The 16,437-nt window shown below is 33.7% G+C and overlaps 1 protein-coding gene across 5 annotated transcripts in view; it reads right to left on the reverse strand.

The window, feature by feature from the left end:
* LOC138317515 (brother of CDO-like) overlaps positions 1-16,437 on the reverse strand; it is a 201,007-nt gene that overhangs the window by 4,454 nt on the left and 180,116 nt on the right. For all 5 annotated transcript variants that reach the window (XM_069259246.1, XM_069259244.1, XM_069259245.1 and 2 more), the window contains 8 exons: positions 15,294-15,449; positions 3,655-3,819; positions 2,804-3,070; positions 2,191-2,493; positions 1,745-1,963; positions 1,363-1,577; positions 602-1,076; positions 131-366 (listed from right to left, as the gene is read on the reverse strand). In XM_069259246.1, coding sequence (XP_069115347.1) covers positions 131-366; positions 602-1,076; positions 1,363-1,577; positions 1,745-1,963; positions 2,191-2,493; positions 2,804-3,070; positions 3,655-3,819; positions 15,294-15,449 — 2,036 coding nt within the window. The remainder of the gene's footprint in view (positions 1-130; positions 367-601; positions 1,077-1,362; positions 1,578-1,744; positions 1,964-2,190; positions 2,494-2,803; positions 3,071-3,654; positions 3,820-15,293; positions 15,450-16,437) is intronic.

Below are 16,437 nucleotides of genomic sequence, written 5' to 3' on the forward strand. Positions count from 1 at the left end.
TGAATACAGGAGTGAATACAGGAATGAATAAAGGGGTGAATACAGGAGTGAATACAGGAAAGAATACAATAATGAATAAAGGGGTGAATACAGGAGTGAATACAAGAGTGAAAACAGGAGTGAGACCTACCTGATACGTTGTTGACACACCATGACCTCCATAGCCATTACTAAACGTATGGGGGTCCACATCCGTTAACGGATTCACACTAATGTTCATTTTGGTGTAAGAATTCGGCACATGCCCATTGGCTACAGAGCCATTCAGTCCATTCACACCAGTATATTTTTTACGTAAACTATCTGCATGAATTCGCTGAGCCGAATCTTGAAATTTACTCACTCGCATATGATCATTCATTTCATCTGTAGTAAAAAAAAATTATAAACATTAGAATTATTGAAATTTAAGTACGGTATTCTATAAAGTCTATTATAATATTCAAACGACTTTTAAATTCCGTTAATTTATTTTGTACATTAACAAAATTGACCATATGAAATAATTATATATAATTCAAAGATCCAGTTAACTAATTATGCTGAACAGTGACACAACCATGAAAAGAATTCTTCCCATAATGCATCCTTGGTTACGTACCCATCATCCTTCGCTGCTGTCGCTGTTTCCACCAGCACATGAACATAAACACAATGAGAAATAGCATCATAACACCGAGTACGATTCCCAGAATCATATACAACATTTCACTACTAGACTTAGAGTTTGTTGGAACTGGACCATCCACCTCTGAACTTGGCTGTGCAGCCTTTACCGGACTTTCCGGATTTGTTGAAGGACTTCCTCCGTTTCCTTCCCCCGTTGGCGGCGGGAAGATCATAATCCCACTACCTCCTAACGTCCGTTTTACCACAACGTTGCTGAAGTCACTGTTTCCAGCTGCGTTGAAGCTCTGAATTTTGATGGAGTATTCTGTATTTGGTTTTAAAGGTGACAAGAGATAAGTTCGAGCAGTTGGTTCCATCATTTGTACAAATTCATAATCATCCTGAGAACTAAACGGTTTGTAGTATAGGAAGAAGCCTTCTATCTGTGACGTCTTCACAGGCATGTACTGAAATAGACAATAAAACAAGATTAAATCAAGTAATCATACAAAACAAATGAAATTAAAAATGATACATTAATGCACAATATTATTAATTTTTACACATTCTAAGAATGTCAAAAAAGATTTGATACTTTGTAATATTTTTCAATGAACTACACGTAACAAAAAAATTAAGATTAAGACAAAGAATTAACTGGTAAATTTTTAATCTAGTAATGAAAGGTTTCGTACATCCAAGCATTAATTTTAATACAATACAAGAATTGTACTGATACTGGTATTTCTGTACCTTCCATCGGACATTGAGTCCGTATTCCTGGATATTGTTAATAGACTCCTCGCGTTCGTATTCCACTGGTTCAACCTTGACTATAGTCGGCCGACCTTCCGGAGCCCGCGGCTGTTTAAACTTTTTCACCATCAGAGTAAATTTCTTTGAGTTTGGACCAGCTGTGTTGTCATTGTTAGAGTAGACTGCCGCTATACGAAACTTGTACTGGGCTTCTGTAACAGCAATAATCAGTAGATCAGAAAGAGTTGGTTTAGTGAAAGTCCTAAAAACAAGTATCCAATTTTATGACATTAATGTTTGGACTCTTTTTAAACTGACATAAATAGTAGAGAAATCTTATTGGTCATGATCAGTGATGTCTCTACACAATATATCGTACCTGGCTTCAGGTTTGACACTTCGTACATCCGCTGGTCTCCCGGAATCTCCTCGTCTTCAGTCTTCCATTGGCTTTTCTTCGGTTTGATAATTTTGTACTGGACGCGGAAGAAGACAATCTGTAGGCCATCATTTTCCGGGACTGACCAGTTGAGTTTTACAGATTTATCTGACAGCTGACTGACATCAGGAGCTGTGGGAGGAACTAATCGGTCTTTGGCTGAAAATACAACATCGTCCATAAATAAACAGCGTTTCATCAATTTATTTAAAATATACATCTTTTTTCTATTTCCCTAGTCCAACACATTTAAGAACGTTCCATATATTAGCTTTAAATCACTTACTTTTGGTGAGGGGAAGTAACTCATAATTTTATATGCTCTACTTATAACTGATCCATCACACTTGACTTTTATTAAGGGGAGATAACTTAAGATTCCTCACCAGCACTTTCATCATTAGGTGGCCTCCTGTTGGTTTTCTTCTCCTTCTTCCTGTTCCTCCTTCGCTTTTTGTTACGTCTATTTTTCCTACGATTTGAATTGTGTGTCCCTCGTCCCCCACTGTTTGATCCCTCCCCACCAGATGGCACCACGTCAGTTTCATCTTCTCCGTCGGTACCAGGTTCAGCTTGACCTTTGACCTCTACATGTATGACGGCATAAGAGACTCCGACGTCGTTACTACACATACACTGGTACAGACCGCCATCCTCAGGCTTTATGTGTTTGATGGTGTAGGTGGTAGCTAAGCAAAGGAAGGATCAATTGATTACCAATATCTACACCATAATCAGCAATATTTAACAGTTTTTATGAAATCAGTTTTCTTAATTGATAAAAATAAGTTTCTTCCATACTTAGCTAGGTTTATTTAATAGTTTCTATGTAATAACTAATTTTAGAAATTTAAGCTTTGTTGAATCCAAATTATACACTATTATTTCAATTAAATTCTTGAATGCTTCAAATTGAAAACCAATATAAATATATGTTACATAAGTGATTTCAGAAGAGTGAATTTTACATTTTGATACAGTAATTAATACCAAGCCTACCTCCATTTTTAGCAGTCAGGACTTTCCCCATAGGTACAGCGTTGTGGTACCAGATGACTTGCATTTCCGGCGAGTCACCGATCTCGCAGCGAAGACGCACCGACTCACTGGGGTTGATGGTGATGAACTGAGTCTCGGCCTGTACGACAGGGGGCTCGAGGACCTCCAACATGATGGCTTTGTGTGTTTCCATGCCAACACCGTTAGAGGCCTTGCAGGCATACGTCCCCATGTCCTCACGCTGTACATTCCATATAAACAGATGACCTGTACAATAAAATAAATACTTATTACTGGGCATATCAAAACAGGTTGGTGACCGCCATATTCCAATGAAATAAGGAAAAATTTATAATAACAATTATTTTCTAAGAATTAAAAATGGTTTTGTGCAAAACATTTATACCATTTCAGGTTTATTTTTCAATGCTGCTCCAAGATGTTTTTCTTAAAAAATTGATTTTAAAGATTTTTGGTGTTGTAAGTGTTCCCAGACTTGTACATATATAAGAGTTACCTCCCCTTCAATGTGATTTTGGAAAACTACCTCAGTTAAAGAAAGTACTTGTAAACATTTAAAAAACATCACACTTACAGATAAGAAGCGTGGTATAATTTTGTTTATTTTTTCAGTTCTTACACATACAGAAAATTAACAGTCCAAAATATTTTTTGGTATTAGATTTAACAATTAAGGCTATAGGAATAAAATCCATATCTTTCCAGACAGAACATAATGCAATTCTCAGTATTTTCCTGGTTCCGACTAATTTTACATTACAAATGCAGGTAAACTTATCACTTAAGTTATGATTTGACCAAACATTTGGCTATATTCTGTCAAACTTTGCCTTTTTCGATTTTGTGTCGCCCGACTGGAAACTCGCCGCCGTAGGGATCCCAGATGATGGTGGGTTGTGGAGTTCCCTGACTGACACACTCCAGTGTAACATTTTCACCGATCTGGGTCTTAAAGATGTTCTTTGAGGTAACAATGGAAGCTTGTTGACTAGCACCTGTAAATAGTAATACATCAGTTGATTATTGTTTTAACACTTATCAGGTTACTGTTATTTTTCTTCCAGTATATTAGTGCAATCTAAATATAATGTTATTCATTGTATATCATATTTCAGCACTAACATCAATTAATTAATATTTTTTTACATTCTAGCATCATTGCTTTATATTCCAGAAAAATCACCCTAGTAAAAATTCAACAATTGTAAAAATTATATTTTGATACTAAATGACCTTATTGCCTTCATGGTTCAATTTGTAAGTTTTTTGTGGAACAAACCAAGTACCTAACCAAAGGTCAATAAAATAGAATGGTCCAAACTCCAAATGGGAGAGTTCATAGGCATTTCTTGGGGATGATGGGTTATGATATTTAAGCTTTTTTGAGTTCAAAACATCAATCACAGTTGATGAAAGTGAAGACAAACTCTAGAGATGGTTAGGACACAGAAGCCATGCTATGCTACCTATTTCCTTTCCTGAGAAGAGGTTTTTAATTTGGCAAAGATTCTTCCAGCTAAATTTTTTAACCATATGGTTGACTTACTCAGAACCCTCACAACTTCAAAGAAAGAAACACATACAAGACTGTGAATTACGACACTCAGACACATAAATCTGTCACGTCAGGCGATTTACACATCAAAGTTCTTCCAAAGGGGGAAAAAACCTTACAGATTATGGCAGCAGAAACCAAATAAATGTTCCAGCTCTGGTTATATTACCTGGTAACACAGAGAAGTTGAAACAAATCAGAAATATTTTACAATGACTTGCTGTGTTTTTTGTCATTGATGAATAAAACATTTGTAAGTTTTTTTAGACATTCTGTCCAAGAGGTTGCATCAAAACTAAAATACCTCATAAGAGATTTTATAATAGGCTAATTTTGGTTTAATGAACTGTTGGTCACCATAATATCATGACAGTCAGAATGTAGATATTTAAGTATCAATTTCACATATGGTAGCATACACCCATAAGTATAAATTCACAGTTTTATGTCACAGTTATATAACATACACCCTTGATTCTAAATATTTCACAGTCTCTGTGTCACAGTAAGGTAGCATACACCCTTAAGTCTGAATAGAAGCATACACTCTTAAGTCTAAATATTTCACAGTCACCGTGTCACAGTGAGATAACATTCACCCTTATTTCTAGACATTTCAGTCTCCATGTGACAGTAAGGTAGCATACACCCTTAAGTCTAAATATTTCAGTCTCCGTGTCATAGTAAGGTAGCATACACCCTTAAGTCTATATATTTCAGTCTCCGTGTCATAGTAAGGTAGCATACATCCTTAAGTCTATATATTTCAGTCTCCGTGTCATAGTAAGGTAGCATACACCCTTAAGTCTATATATTTCAGTCTCCGTGTCATAGTAAGGTAGCATACATCCTTAAGTCTATATATTTCAGTCTCCGTGTCATAGTAAGGTAGCATACACCCTTAAGTCTATATATTTCAGTCTCCGTGTCATAGTAAGGTAGCATACACCCTTAAGTCTATATATTTCAGTCTCCATGTGACAGTAAGGTAGCATACACCCTTAAGTCTAAATGTTTCAGTCTCGGTGTCATAGTAAGGTAGCATACATCCTTAAGTCTATATATTTCAGTCTCCGTGTCATAGTAAGGTAGCATACATCCTTAAGTCTATATATTTCAGTCTCCGTGTCATAGTAAGGTAGCATACATCCTTAAGTCTATATATTTCAGTCTCCGTGTCATAGTAAGGTAGCATACATCCTTAAGTCTATATATTTCAGTCTCCGTGTCATAGTAAGGTAGCATACACCCTTAATTATCAGCCAGACAACACATTACAATGCCTGATGTGAAGAGATGTCGGTAATTTTGTGATAGACAGAAAAGTGCAAATTAAATCAGGGCATTATCCCCCATACCCCCTTCCTTCCTCCCTCAATCTATCATGAAAGTGTTACAAGAGAACTGAGGAATCTTAGTAAGAAACTTGATATGTAGGGTTAGAGATACAGTACTTTTCCTTCTGTTCAAACAAATTTCTTTTCTCTGTATAAAGAAAATATATCACCTTTAGTTGTCTTAATGGCCTGACCTTTAACCTTTCTTGCCCCCCAAACTAAAGCAGTGTGTTGATTGTGATAAGGCATATAGGGGAGAACTTTTTTAGAAGTCTGTTTTAATAAGGGCATGTTATCAGGATCAGCTGAACCCTAGTGATAACATGGATCTCTATTACACTTAATATGGAATACACAGACTCAGGGGCTGTGTCAGAAGGTACTTTGTACCAAATAAAGAGGCTTTCTCAAAATACAAAATACTGAGATTACAAGATTTCCTTCTTCAGGTATTGCTAAGCAATGGTGATTTATTAGTGTAATTTAACATACAAAATAATCACAAGGATGCAAGATTTTATTTTCTTGAGGAAAACAAAACACATTAAGCTATTCTGAACATGCATTCCAATTACACATCAACACACACATACCGTAAATACATCATTTATTAGATAAAGTTCAAAGGTCAAGTAGACTTGTGGTTGATTAATGGTCCATCTATCTACAGTGCAATCCAAATTGTCATTTATCTCAACTTATCTTCAGCTAAAGGGAGACTACCCCATGTGGCTCCACTACTCTTTCAGCCAATCAACATCAATCTTTCAACAGACTCTATCACCAATCATCATGCTTTTTAAAAGGCCCATGCTGATTGGTCAGGTATAAATGAATCAATTTACTGCCAATCATTTGCACACCACTTAATGATATGACTTTTCATGGTTAATTGTATTGAGATCAGTCACAATATCAGTTATTTACATGTTTACTTCTAACATGCGTTGAGAACTATTTAATGATTGGGTTATACTAACACTACAGTTTGAGGGTATTAATGTCTGAGGTCACAGAGTATATAGGTACACTGATTATTTTGTAATTTAATGGTTCGGTTTGATGACCTTGACTAATGTCCCATGATTTTACAAATATAGACAGCCACTGCTCCCCCTTGTTATAAAATGGTTGATCCCCAACTCATTCCTGTTGTGCTCTATCAAATATGTCACCAACAATAACTACCCTATTCTTCTCGTGCACATCTTGTCATAGTTTGAAGGTAACAGATTATCGTTTTTGGTTATTTTAACCCCTGTACCTGTAAAATTAACACCTGTACGGACATATCATCCTGTGATACTATAAATAATGTGACCTTCATGACCTCTGGACCTGATAGGGATCTGGCCCCTATCAATCATGGTCAATAGACTACTGGCCCTTTATCTCCGTAATGAAATATGAGAGCGAAGGTAATCGCTTATTTTCCATTCTGATTGGTCGAACTGATGGTCAGCTCACCGGTCACTCAATAGCTACCCGGGGATTCTATGTTAGACTGACCACAGATGAAAGGTTGCTAGGTTTGAGATTAATGATTGGCAGACATTCACCCGACACTATTTCCTTGGCATGAAATCCAGTTCAGAAACATTATGTTCCACATTTGTCAAAATGTCTAAGTGTAGGCCAGTCTCAATCGGTTTTGACTTGTTGCAATAATTTGTGATGTATGTGGTGATATTAATCTTCATTTTCTGCTGGATCTTTTAACAAGTAGATTTATCACCGACTCAAGTGGCTAAAGAAAGTTCAAATCCTCTGACAAACTTAAGTATGGGAACAGCCCTGGTCATGTGTACCCAGAAATACAACAATCCCACTAGTCATCAGACTTTTCATTGTGGTTTCCAAACATAAATATCTTATTTATTCCGTGCATTTCACAGATTCAATCTGAATTTAATTTGCATGTGGCATTAAGAGCAAGAAATTGGATTGGTTCCTAAACCAAACCACATATTGCTCATTCAATGTAAGACTCTGAAGGAAGATATAAGCTGTGTTTTGACATTATAAGTATTTTAGCTCTACCTTTCTTTTTTGTACTTGGTAAATGGATTATCTACAATCAAACATTTGTAACGTGTTGATTTACATATTGGAACTGTTTGTTACAGTTTATTATATTTGTATTGAATCTTTTATCGTAAGCACATAACTCTAAATTGAGGGATGTAATTAAATTGTTCATAATATTTCAAAACAAAAGAAGCAAACTCATATCAATGAAATAATTAATTCTTTTGTGTAAAATGAACAACAAACTGGTTCTGAATCTGTCATTTTCTATTTCAATTACATCTCATTTGAAATAAATAGCAAAAACAAAATGTATCCTGGTGAGCAATGCTTAAAATCTTATTGAAAATTGACAACATGCTCTAAATAGTTAGTACCCATGGATGATGAATGCTTGTGAAACATAACAATAAAATGTCCTTATCTTTCTCCAATAACCCATTCTCTGCTATGATGCATTAGTTTGGATATCTCTGTTTCAGGAAATCAATTTGTTTCAAGGCTTTGTCATACAATCTCTAAGGCTCTGGAAGTTTGAGGGGATTGTCTGTCTGAAAGTCTTCCAAAAAGTCCAAATAGGCCTGTAGAGTCAGAAGTTCAAACTAGCACAGTAGAAAGAGAGGATTTGAAAACTTTCACATCAAACACAGATCAATTGATCTTCAACCAAATACAGTATTGGTTGTTTATTAATGTGATTCTCTAATGACACACCGATGAACAGGGGTTCCACAAGTGCATTGTATGAAATGTCCTCATCAAAAAAGGATTGTTTGGAAAAGCCTTGAAAATTTGGCCAGCAGATGTCAACACATCTGAGATTTTTTGCACAATCTGCTGCTCAAGTGTTTGATTGATGTGTAAAACTGGATGAATAAATAAAGAAATCTTACTTGCTGCACTTTGAACTATCAAACATTTCATGTCTTAAACATGTTTAAATACATTTCCACCTCTTTCATTCATCTTTTTAGATAAAGCAGAATGCTGATCTTGTTTTGGGTGTTAAACCTTCTCAAATCATTCTAGGGGTCTTGTAGATGTTTGAGCTGAACAAGTGATACACTGCAGTCGAGTCTGCTTCAAAGAAATGCTTGCACTGAAGCAAGACGAAATTTTAGGACATCATAAACGAAGAGCATCTTAAGAAGAGCACTGCTAATAAGTGTTTCCTTTGCAGCCTGAAACACAAGGGATAGTGAAACAACATCCCTCACTTTACAAACCCCGATTATAAATAAAAACAGGAAGGCCAACTACCATTTTTATAACACCATGGTAATTTATAAAGGTATTCACCCACATCCGACTTGGTGCAGTTTGGATCCTGACTGAGGAACTGCCCTCGGGTCATTAAACTAGCACTCAGCACCTACGGATCAACCGACCCTCAACCAACGTTACATAACAGCTAACCTAGAATCAATATTCAAAGCAGTTACTTTAAATAAAAACTTAAATACTATTAAGCATTTTAATCATAATACTTTTCTACATACTAGTTAATTTTAATTATCATTTCTCCGTTTTATAATTGGTTTGTGTTTATAACTCCAGTAAAATATGTTTGCCATTATATTTCCTATTGACGTTTTCTCATATTATCAATATGAAACCCTACAAAGTGTTGTATGCTAGCAAGCAATTAAAATTTCAATACATAAAATACAGGTATTTTGGGACAAAGTAATTTTGGTGTAAACATGCTTATTAAGTGGGTTAATGTATGACCACGCTTCACCAGATGACAAGGTACCATACACTGGACCATACCATTATAAATTACATACCTCCTCATCCAAAACAAAATAACAGATTCAAAACACTTAACAAAACAAATATTAGGGCCTGTCGCAGAGTTCAGTTTTTATGATTTTTCCATTTTATGATTTAGTCTGGCAGTGCATTGTAATTTAATGATACAATGTTTTGATTTTCAAACAGGTCTTTCAATTGAAATTCTTGTTATACTTTTGTAAACAAAAATTAGCAAGTCATGGGGTTCATTTTTTACTCTCATTTTTTCCCCGCAAAATAGTAGTCATATCTTTTTTTTTGTCTTTTCATATTTATTTTCCAAATTTTTTTTTTAATGTTGCAGTAATCAATAATTAAAAGTTTTCTAACAAATGCGATATGAAAATTTTGAAATAAAATTAAAAAAAATATTTATCACTGATTTAGTTTGAATAACTTTTGGATATTCATGAATATATATATTTTTTTTAAATATGATATTTTATATACATTTTTTACTCAGTGGGTCTTAAAATACAAATTTTTAAGTGAATTTTTCATAAGCCTTAAATAAAAGGGAGACAGCTCTAAATTGATCGTATTCGTACACGTGTCTTTACCATACACATAAAACATACCATACACATAAAACATGCAGAGTGTCTTTCATGAATTAAAATTGTAACCAAAAGTGTTATTTAAAGATTGAAATTCTATGGAACATTTTTACGGTATCATAAGGTCAACTTTCAGGCCACCTGCAGCTGTGAATTGGGAGAGCATTGTCACATTACCATGCTAGTTATTAAAACATATAACATATACATCAGAATTCATGTCCCACCGATCCGTCCAAGGTCTTTATCTGCTTAGCCTAACACCAAATCACTACCCTACAAGTATATTAAACCTTTACAACATTTTTCTCCCAACATTAACAATTCCGGGAGCCATTTAATTAACATTTTTCTTACATTTGCTGTGCAAACGTGAAGTTAATGTAAATCTATGGTAAGTGTATGTGACCTGAAATGGTCCCCACGATAGGCAATTATCACAAAAAAACAATAAATCATAATAACACGCTGGTTCAAATTCAAGTCAGGTTTCATCTCAAGATACCACACATTTTTAAATCGGGCTTATGAAAACGTTTCATATGATATTTATAGTTCAAAATATTATTGTCAGAATTCATATAATATTTGAAATGTATATTTTCAAAATTTGACTTAACAGTATAGCCATCAAACACTGAATAATTTTATGGCAATAATATGCTTCCCTGAGAAGCATCTGTAATTCAGTGTCTATAACAATCTAGTTCTTTTGATTTTTGTGACTTAACGGAGCATCCTATCTTTCTACCCTTGATTGTCTCCCTTGTTTCTTTCTTTGTTGATACTTGTTTTCTCTAAACTGATTAAGCATTGTTGATTTTTTCTTTTAAAAAGTGAAATTTGATCAAGAAAATTATTTTGTCAAACAACTTTTTTACTGCATAATAAATCAATTATCTTTTAATTGTCAAATATTTTATCAATCAATTAATAATTCAGTAAATACATTGTACTCAATGTCTTCAAAAACAATTATCAATTAACTGTATTCATATTTAAAATTCTAAAAACAAATTGAATGCATGTATTTTGCCTCAATGAAATGCAATAAAACTTCATCAAATATTTTTCGTACTATCATATGCACTGTAGTTATTTTTTTTCTACACTTTTTAATGTGATGTAGAACAAATATTATTCTTTCTGTAAATCTGCTCATCCTATTTCCTTTGTGGAGCCCCCAAAAGTAGTTAACTCCTCCGAAGCCTGCTTTTTACCCATAAATCAGACAGGGCCTGAGAGAATACAGAACAAAGACTGGTGTTGTGTACCTGTGTGGCTGTAACGACCTCACTGGAGCCCAAAATACTACCCGCTTTTTTTATAAACCACTATTTATAATTATTTATATATATTTTTTAACAGTGCCAACCAGCGCCATACAGAGTCATAGCGTTCAGACATTTCATAAATGGATTTTTATAATTGGCAAGAAATTCCTTCACATATTCTTCAGGAGTTGTTATACAACATTAAACTAAAAGGAAGTTAATTTGTATATTTACATGTTACTTTCATTGTATTTTCGCATGAAAAATAAAACTTTAGACTTAAAAGAAATAATTATATAAATTATACATGTATTTTAAATAAAAGAAATAAAATTATTTTGTAATTTTTTTTTTTTATTTCATTAGAATAACATGGTATCGAAATGTGTTTTTTCTGACTAGTTAAAAGTTTAGAAAGGCTAAGTAACTTGCATATTATTATGAAATGAGCCAGATTTGCTTTAACAGCTCATTCATCCATTGATATATTAAGTCTTTTTTTCATGGCCTGGCATCAACACTTGTATCCCTACAAAGGGATCATAACCTATCAAAACGTACATTTTAAAAAATAAATTTTCAAAGGTATTTTTACACAGTCCATGAAGCATTAGTAGAAAAGTCAAATGTTAGTAACGTAAGTTTCACAGCGACACCTAAGCTGAGAAATCTTTTACAGTTTGTTTTTACTTTGTCTAGAAAATAAATTTCAAACAAGCTTTCCAAAGGAAAAGTGGCAAGATCAAGCATATCAGCTGATATCATAACCTGTCAAAATTATTTTAATACACAGTATATTTATTTTACTGGCCGACCAAATAATAGCAGCTTGTTGGAACCCTAGGCTGTGATCGGTAGAAACACGCAATATAATTGTTTGCACCTGTGCTGAGCTTGAAATTAAACTCCCTGTATATACTTCGCAGTCGACAGAAAACAGATTTATTTTCATTAGAAATTATGTAACGTAATACATCAATGATTACCAGGTCACTATAATGCATGTTATTTGTCCAATGTTCAGGTAAATTTTTTTTTATAGAATTTAATAAGGTTGTAATTCTTCCAGTCAGCTTAAAATATGTGGAGCTTTGATGAAAAAAATGTCTCAGTAATTAATACTAGCTACTGTGTTGATTTAAAATATGACACATGCATTTAGACGAGGGCTAGATTTACAACCAGTAGCTATTATATCTCTTACAACAACCACCTTATTTATGTCAAGCAACACAACTGGATCGTTTCATAAATACTTCAACACTTTTCATTTCAGAGCTTATAAATTTTGATTGCAATTTTGATAAAAAATAAAATCTACTTCAGCTAAAATTTGACAAATTCTGTGACAGATTTGTGGTATAGCACCTGACAAAATATGACAGGTATATATTTATCTCCCTTAGAGTCACAATATCATCGAGTGAAAAATTGTGAATCAGGCAAACAAAGTCTTATTTTCAGACATTGGTTACTTCAGTTATTTTCAGACTTAAAAGACAAGGTCTTATCAAGTAATATGGACCTAGTAGCAGACATGAAACTTTACAAGACTTTAATATAACTAGATATGAGTTTGTTAATACCAAAATCTAACATGATTAGCATCATCTTCTTCAAGCTATGAATGTTGAATGAACTGTACAGTATTCAAACTCCATTTTATAAATATTTAAAAATAACTACCTTAATATGTTCAAATTTCTATTGATTAATTCATTATGTTCGAATATGATTTCCTGATGATCATGAATTGCAGAATTATTTTTCTGATCCAGTTATGGGTGATTGGAAGGGTCAAGTAACAATACTTGGAACATGTCATAACCGATAATAGGAATCACACCTACAAACCGAATTAAACTCAACAATTCAGATTTAATTGTAACTTCAATGCTTTACAACTCTGAATACATGCTGAACTAATGTAATAACATCATATCCTTTTATTCAAATTAAATGAGATACAAACAACAGACAATTCCCAAATCGTCCTATTGTGTATTGAATTTTAAGATTTTGTAAAGTCAACGTCATACCTGAGTACTTATATAAGTAATATATACTGATGTCGTGTAGACAGGTACCTAGCTAGTGTATTGTATGGCCGTGTCAGGATAAATATCCCGATATGTCCTACTGCTGTTTTTTTCCCCTACCTGTATTTTTTTTTTTGTATCGTGTTTACGGAGAGATGTCTAAGAGAAGGGGGTCATACACTCAACAATAGCCTCTGTATCAGTTTCACATGGTGACACGAATGTGAATGCAAAAATCCTTTTCTTAGTCTAAACAGTTGTTATCAACTCTCTATACAAAGGCCGCAAATGTAGAATATGTCGACAAAATCGTATCACGCTTTGTTATTACCCACCAACAGGTTACATGAGAAGATGAGATAGGCTAAAACCTCTCACCATTTAAAACCCACGCTTTACCTAAAAGGTCTTATCCAACAGTCTTACAATACTACAGGTTTACCTACCTACTACGCTTAGTATTTGTAAGTTTTGTATAAACTTTACATTTTCTGTCGGAGTCAGTCTCCTGTGATAGAACAGTTAAACCTATATACCTGTGACATTTATGGAAATATATACTGACATTAATGTTTAATGATTTCATACAAATTGGAAAATTAATTTCATTGATATTGCTGTCATAAAATGAAAATACCAATAGCAAGTTTGTTACCATAGCGAATATTTACAACCTGAATAGTTTCATTAGCCATGAAAATTGTAATAAAATTTTGACAAGTATGTAGCAACATATTTATTCCATGTATATCACTTCAATTAAAATTTTGATGTCATCTTCTTTAAAAAAACCCATCATTTTTAAAAACTTCATAATGTAGATAGCGACTATGCATGTTAAGGATGTTGTGGGGTGGTTTTTACACCTCTGAACCAATGACAGATAATTTGTTGACCAATTGTTAGCTTGCGAGTCTAATGAAGGCTGAAGGTGTCGACTTTTTGGTTACAGTGTACGGGCCTTGGATTAATTTTGACAAATCATACTGTACTTATTCATAAACTTTTACCACTGAAAGTTATTTTCTTTATTTCAATCTATTCAAACAGTGCTGTGAGTTTTAAAATAACCCTACCTTTAAAACCAGGTATCAAATAGTGAAGGTAAATTATTGTATACTAAAATTCTTCATTCATAAATCACATGACTCCTATTATTGCCTGACAAGTACGCAGCTTTCTCTCCAAATTTTCCTCCAATTTTTCATAAATAAAAAACATTCAGCCTATCAGAGACTGGCATCATTGGTGGTCCTTTTATGCACTCCTATATGTAATTTATTAGGTCAAATGTTCATTTTGTCTACTCAGGAGGTTGTTACCATAGTAACAGCAGCTATGTTAGGTGTCCGTGGGGATGGGTTCAATACCAGTATATAAACAAGTAAAGGTCATGTCAAATTTTTATTTTCTTTTTTTAATTCGTGCAGTTTAATAATTTACAAAAATAATAAACAAACGAACCAGACCAATGTTAACTGATGACAAGTAGATATTCAGTATCCCAAAATGGTGACTTGTTAACATACAGTACTAAATATAGAAATATTATAGTTCTTGTTGTTTTTCAACAATTTTTTGTGTCTATCCTCTTCTGTCAAACTTTCAAGTGTCATAATAACAATGTTTTTAGTGTATGTCATGGTAACCGTCTATAGTGTGAATACAATTAACAGGTCAAGCTAGAACACAAAGGGAGATCTCTTTTGTCTTATTGTTCTATTAACAACCAAAGTTAATTGAGGATGGTGCAATGATTGGGATGTTTATATATGGAAGAACACTGGAGTGTCTGGAGAAAAACTACCTTATTATGGTTATGCAGTGCCTGGCAATGATATTAAGTTGGAAGCCCTACATGTGGATACAGAAGGAAACTTACCTGCTGATGAAGATTTTACGTTGAGGTTGATGATGTAGTCTGCAGTTCGATTTCGATTTGTTAGAGGATTGATGGCGATACAACGATACTGCCCCTGATCTGACTTAGATGCATTAGAAATTTGTAATCCTCCTGATGATAGAATCTGGTAATGATCTGAAACAAAATAAAAATGCATTGTTAAAGGGATTCATCAACATTTTGAACAATAAGAATATTTTCTGATTGGAGACATTGTAGGAGTTCCACTATACAAGAAGACACAAAATGAGTATACTGCAGCCTCCTAAAACACGTACCGCACCCTTCATACACGTAACACCGCATACATGGGAGACCGTCCTTACATAACCCTGGCTGTTTGTAGGATGTAAATTTGATCAAACAAATAAACAAATGTACATTTTAAATCAGCAGTCTGTCATATGTGTGTTGTGGTTCAACTTCTAGGACCCTTAAGGTATTAAGAATCATCGGAAATGATGTGCAAAGTTTATGGTCTTTATAACATATCAGACTTTACTAAAAATTCTTTAAAACAAAAAAAGAGTCAATAAACTCATACTTTAAGGGTGTGGTTCTTATAACCGTAATAACGACCAACATTTGCATTTTTTCTTAATATTTTTGATTTTTTTAGAACAATTACGAACAATTAAAACAAACTTCAAAGCTACATAACATGCTCCATTAGCTAATGAATGGCTTTAGTAGACTTAAATTGTGACGTAAAACATAATTTTGTTTATATGTTTGTGAAGACATGCCTTTCCAACACGTGTATTGTATTAATTTCCAGTAAACTTGGCATATAGAGCCTAACAAATCAGTAGATTTATAGTAGGTTGTCGCCCTGGTATCACACATCACATTAAACTTACGTGCTCACATCTCCATACTGTTAAAACTACACTGCCTATACTTAATAACCTAAACAAATCCTTGTTTATTATTCTGTATAAAGTGTGCAATATCATCGGAATCATCAAAGAAATGGAATTAATGAAATGAAGCTTTGATAATACCCTCTTAATGGTGGATAAAATTTGACCTATGGAAGTTTTACTATCAATACCAATAAGTCAATAATTCACCATTTTTTTAACTGTTCACATTGTATAAGCGAATAAAAACCCATTGATAT

This window comes from Argopecten irradians, chromosome 3, assembly GCF_041381155.1.
Source record: "Argopecten irradians isolate NY chromosome 3, Ai_NY, whole genome shotgun sequence".
NCBI classification, from domain to species: Eukaryota; Metazoa; Mollusca; class Bivalvia; order Pectinida; family Pectinidae; genus Argopecten; species Argopecten irradians.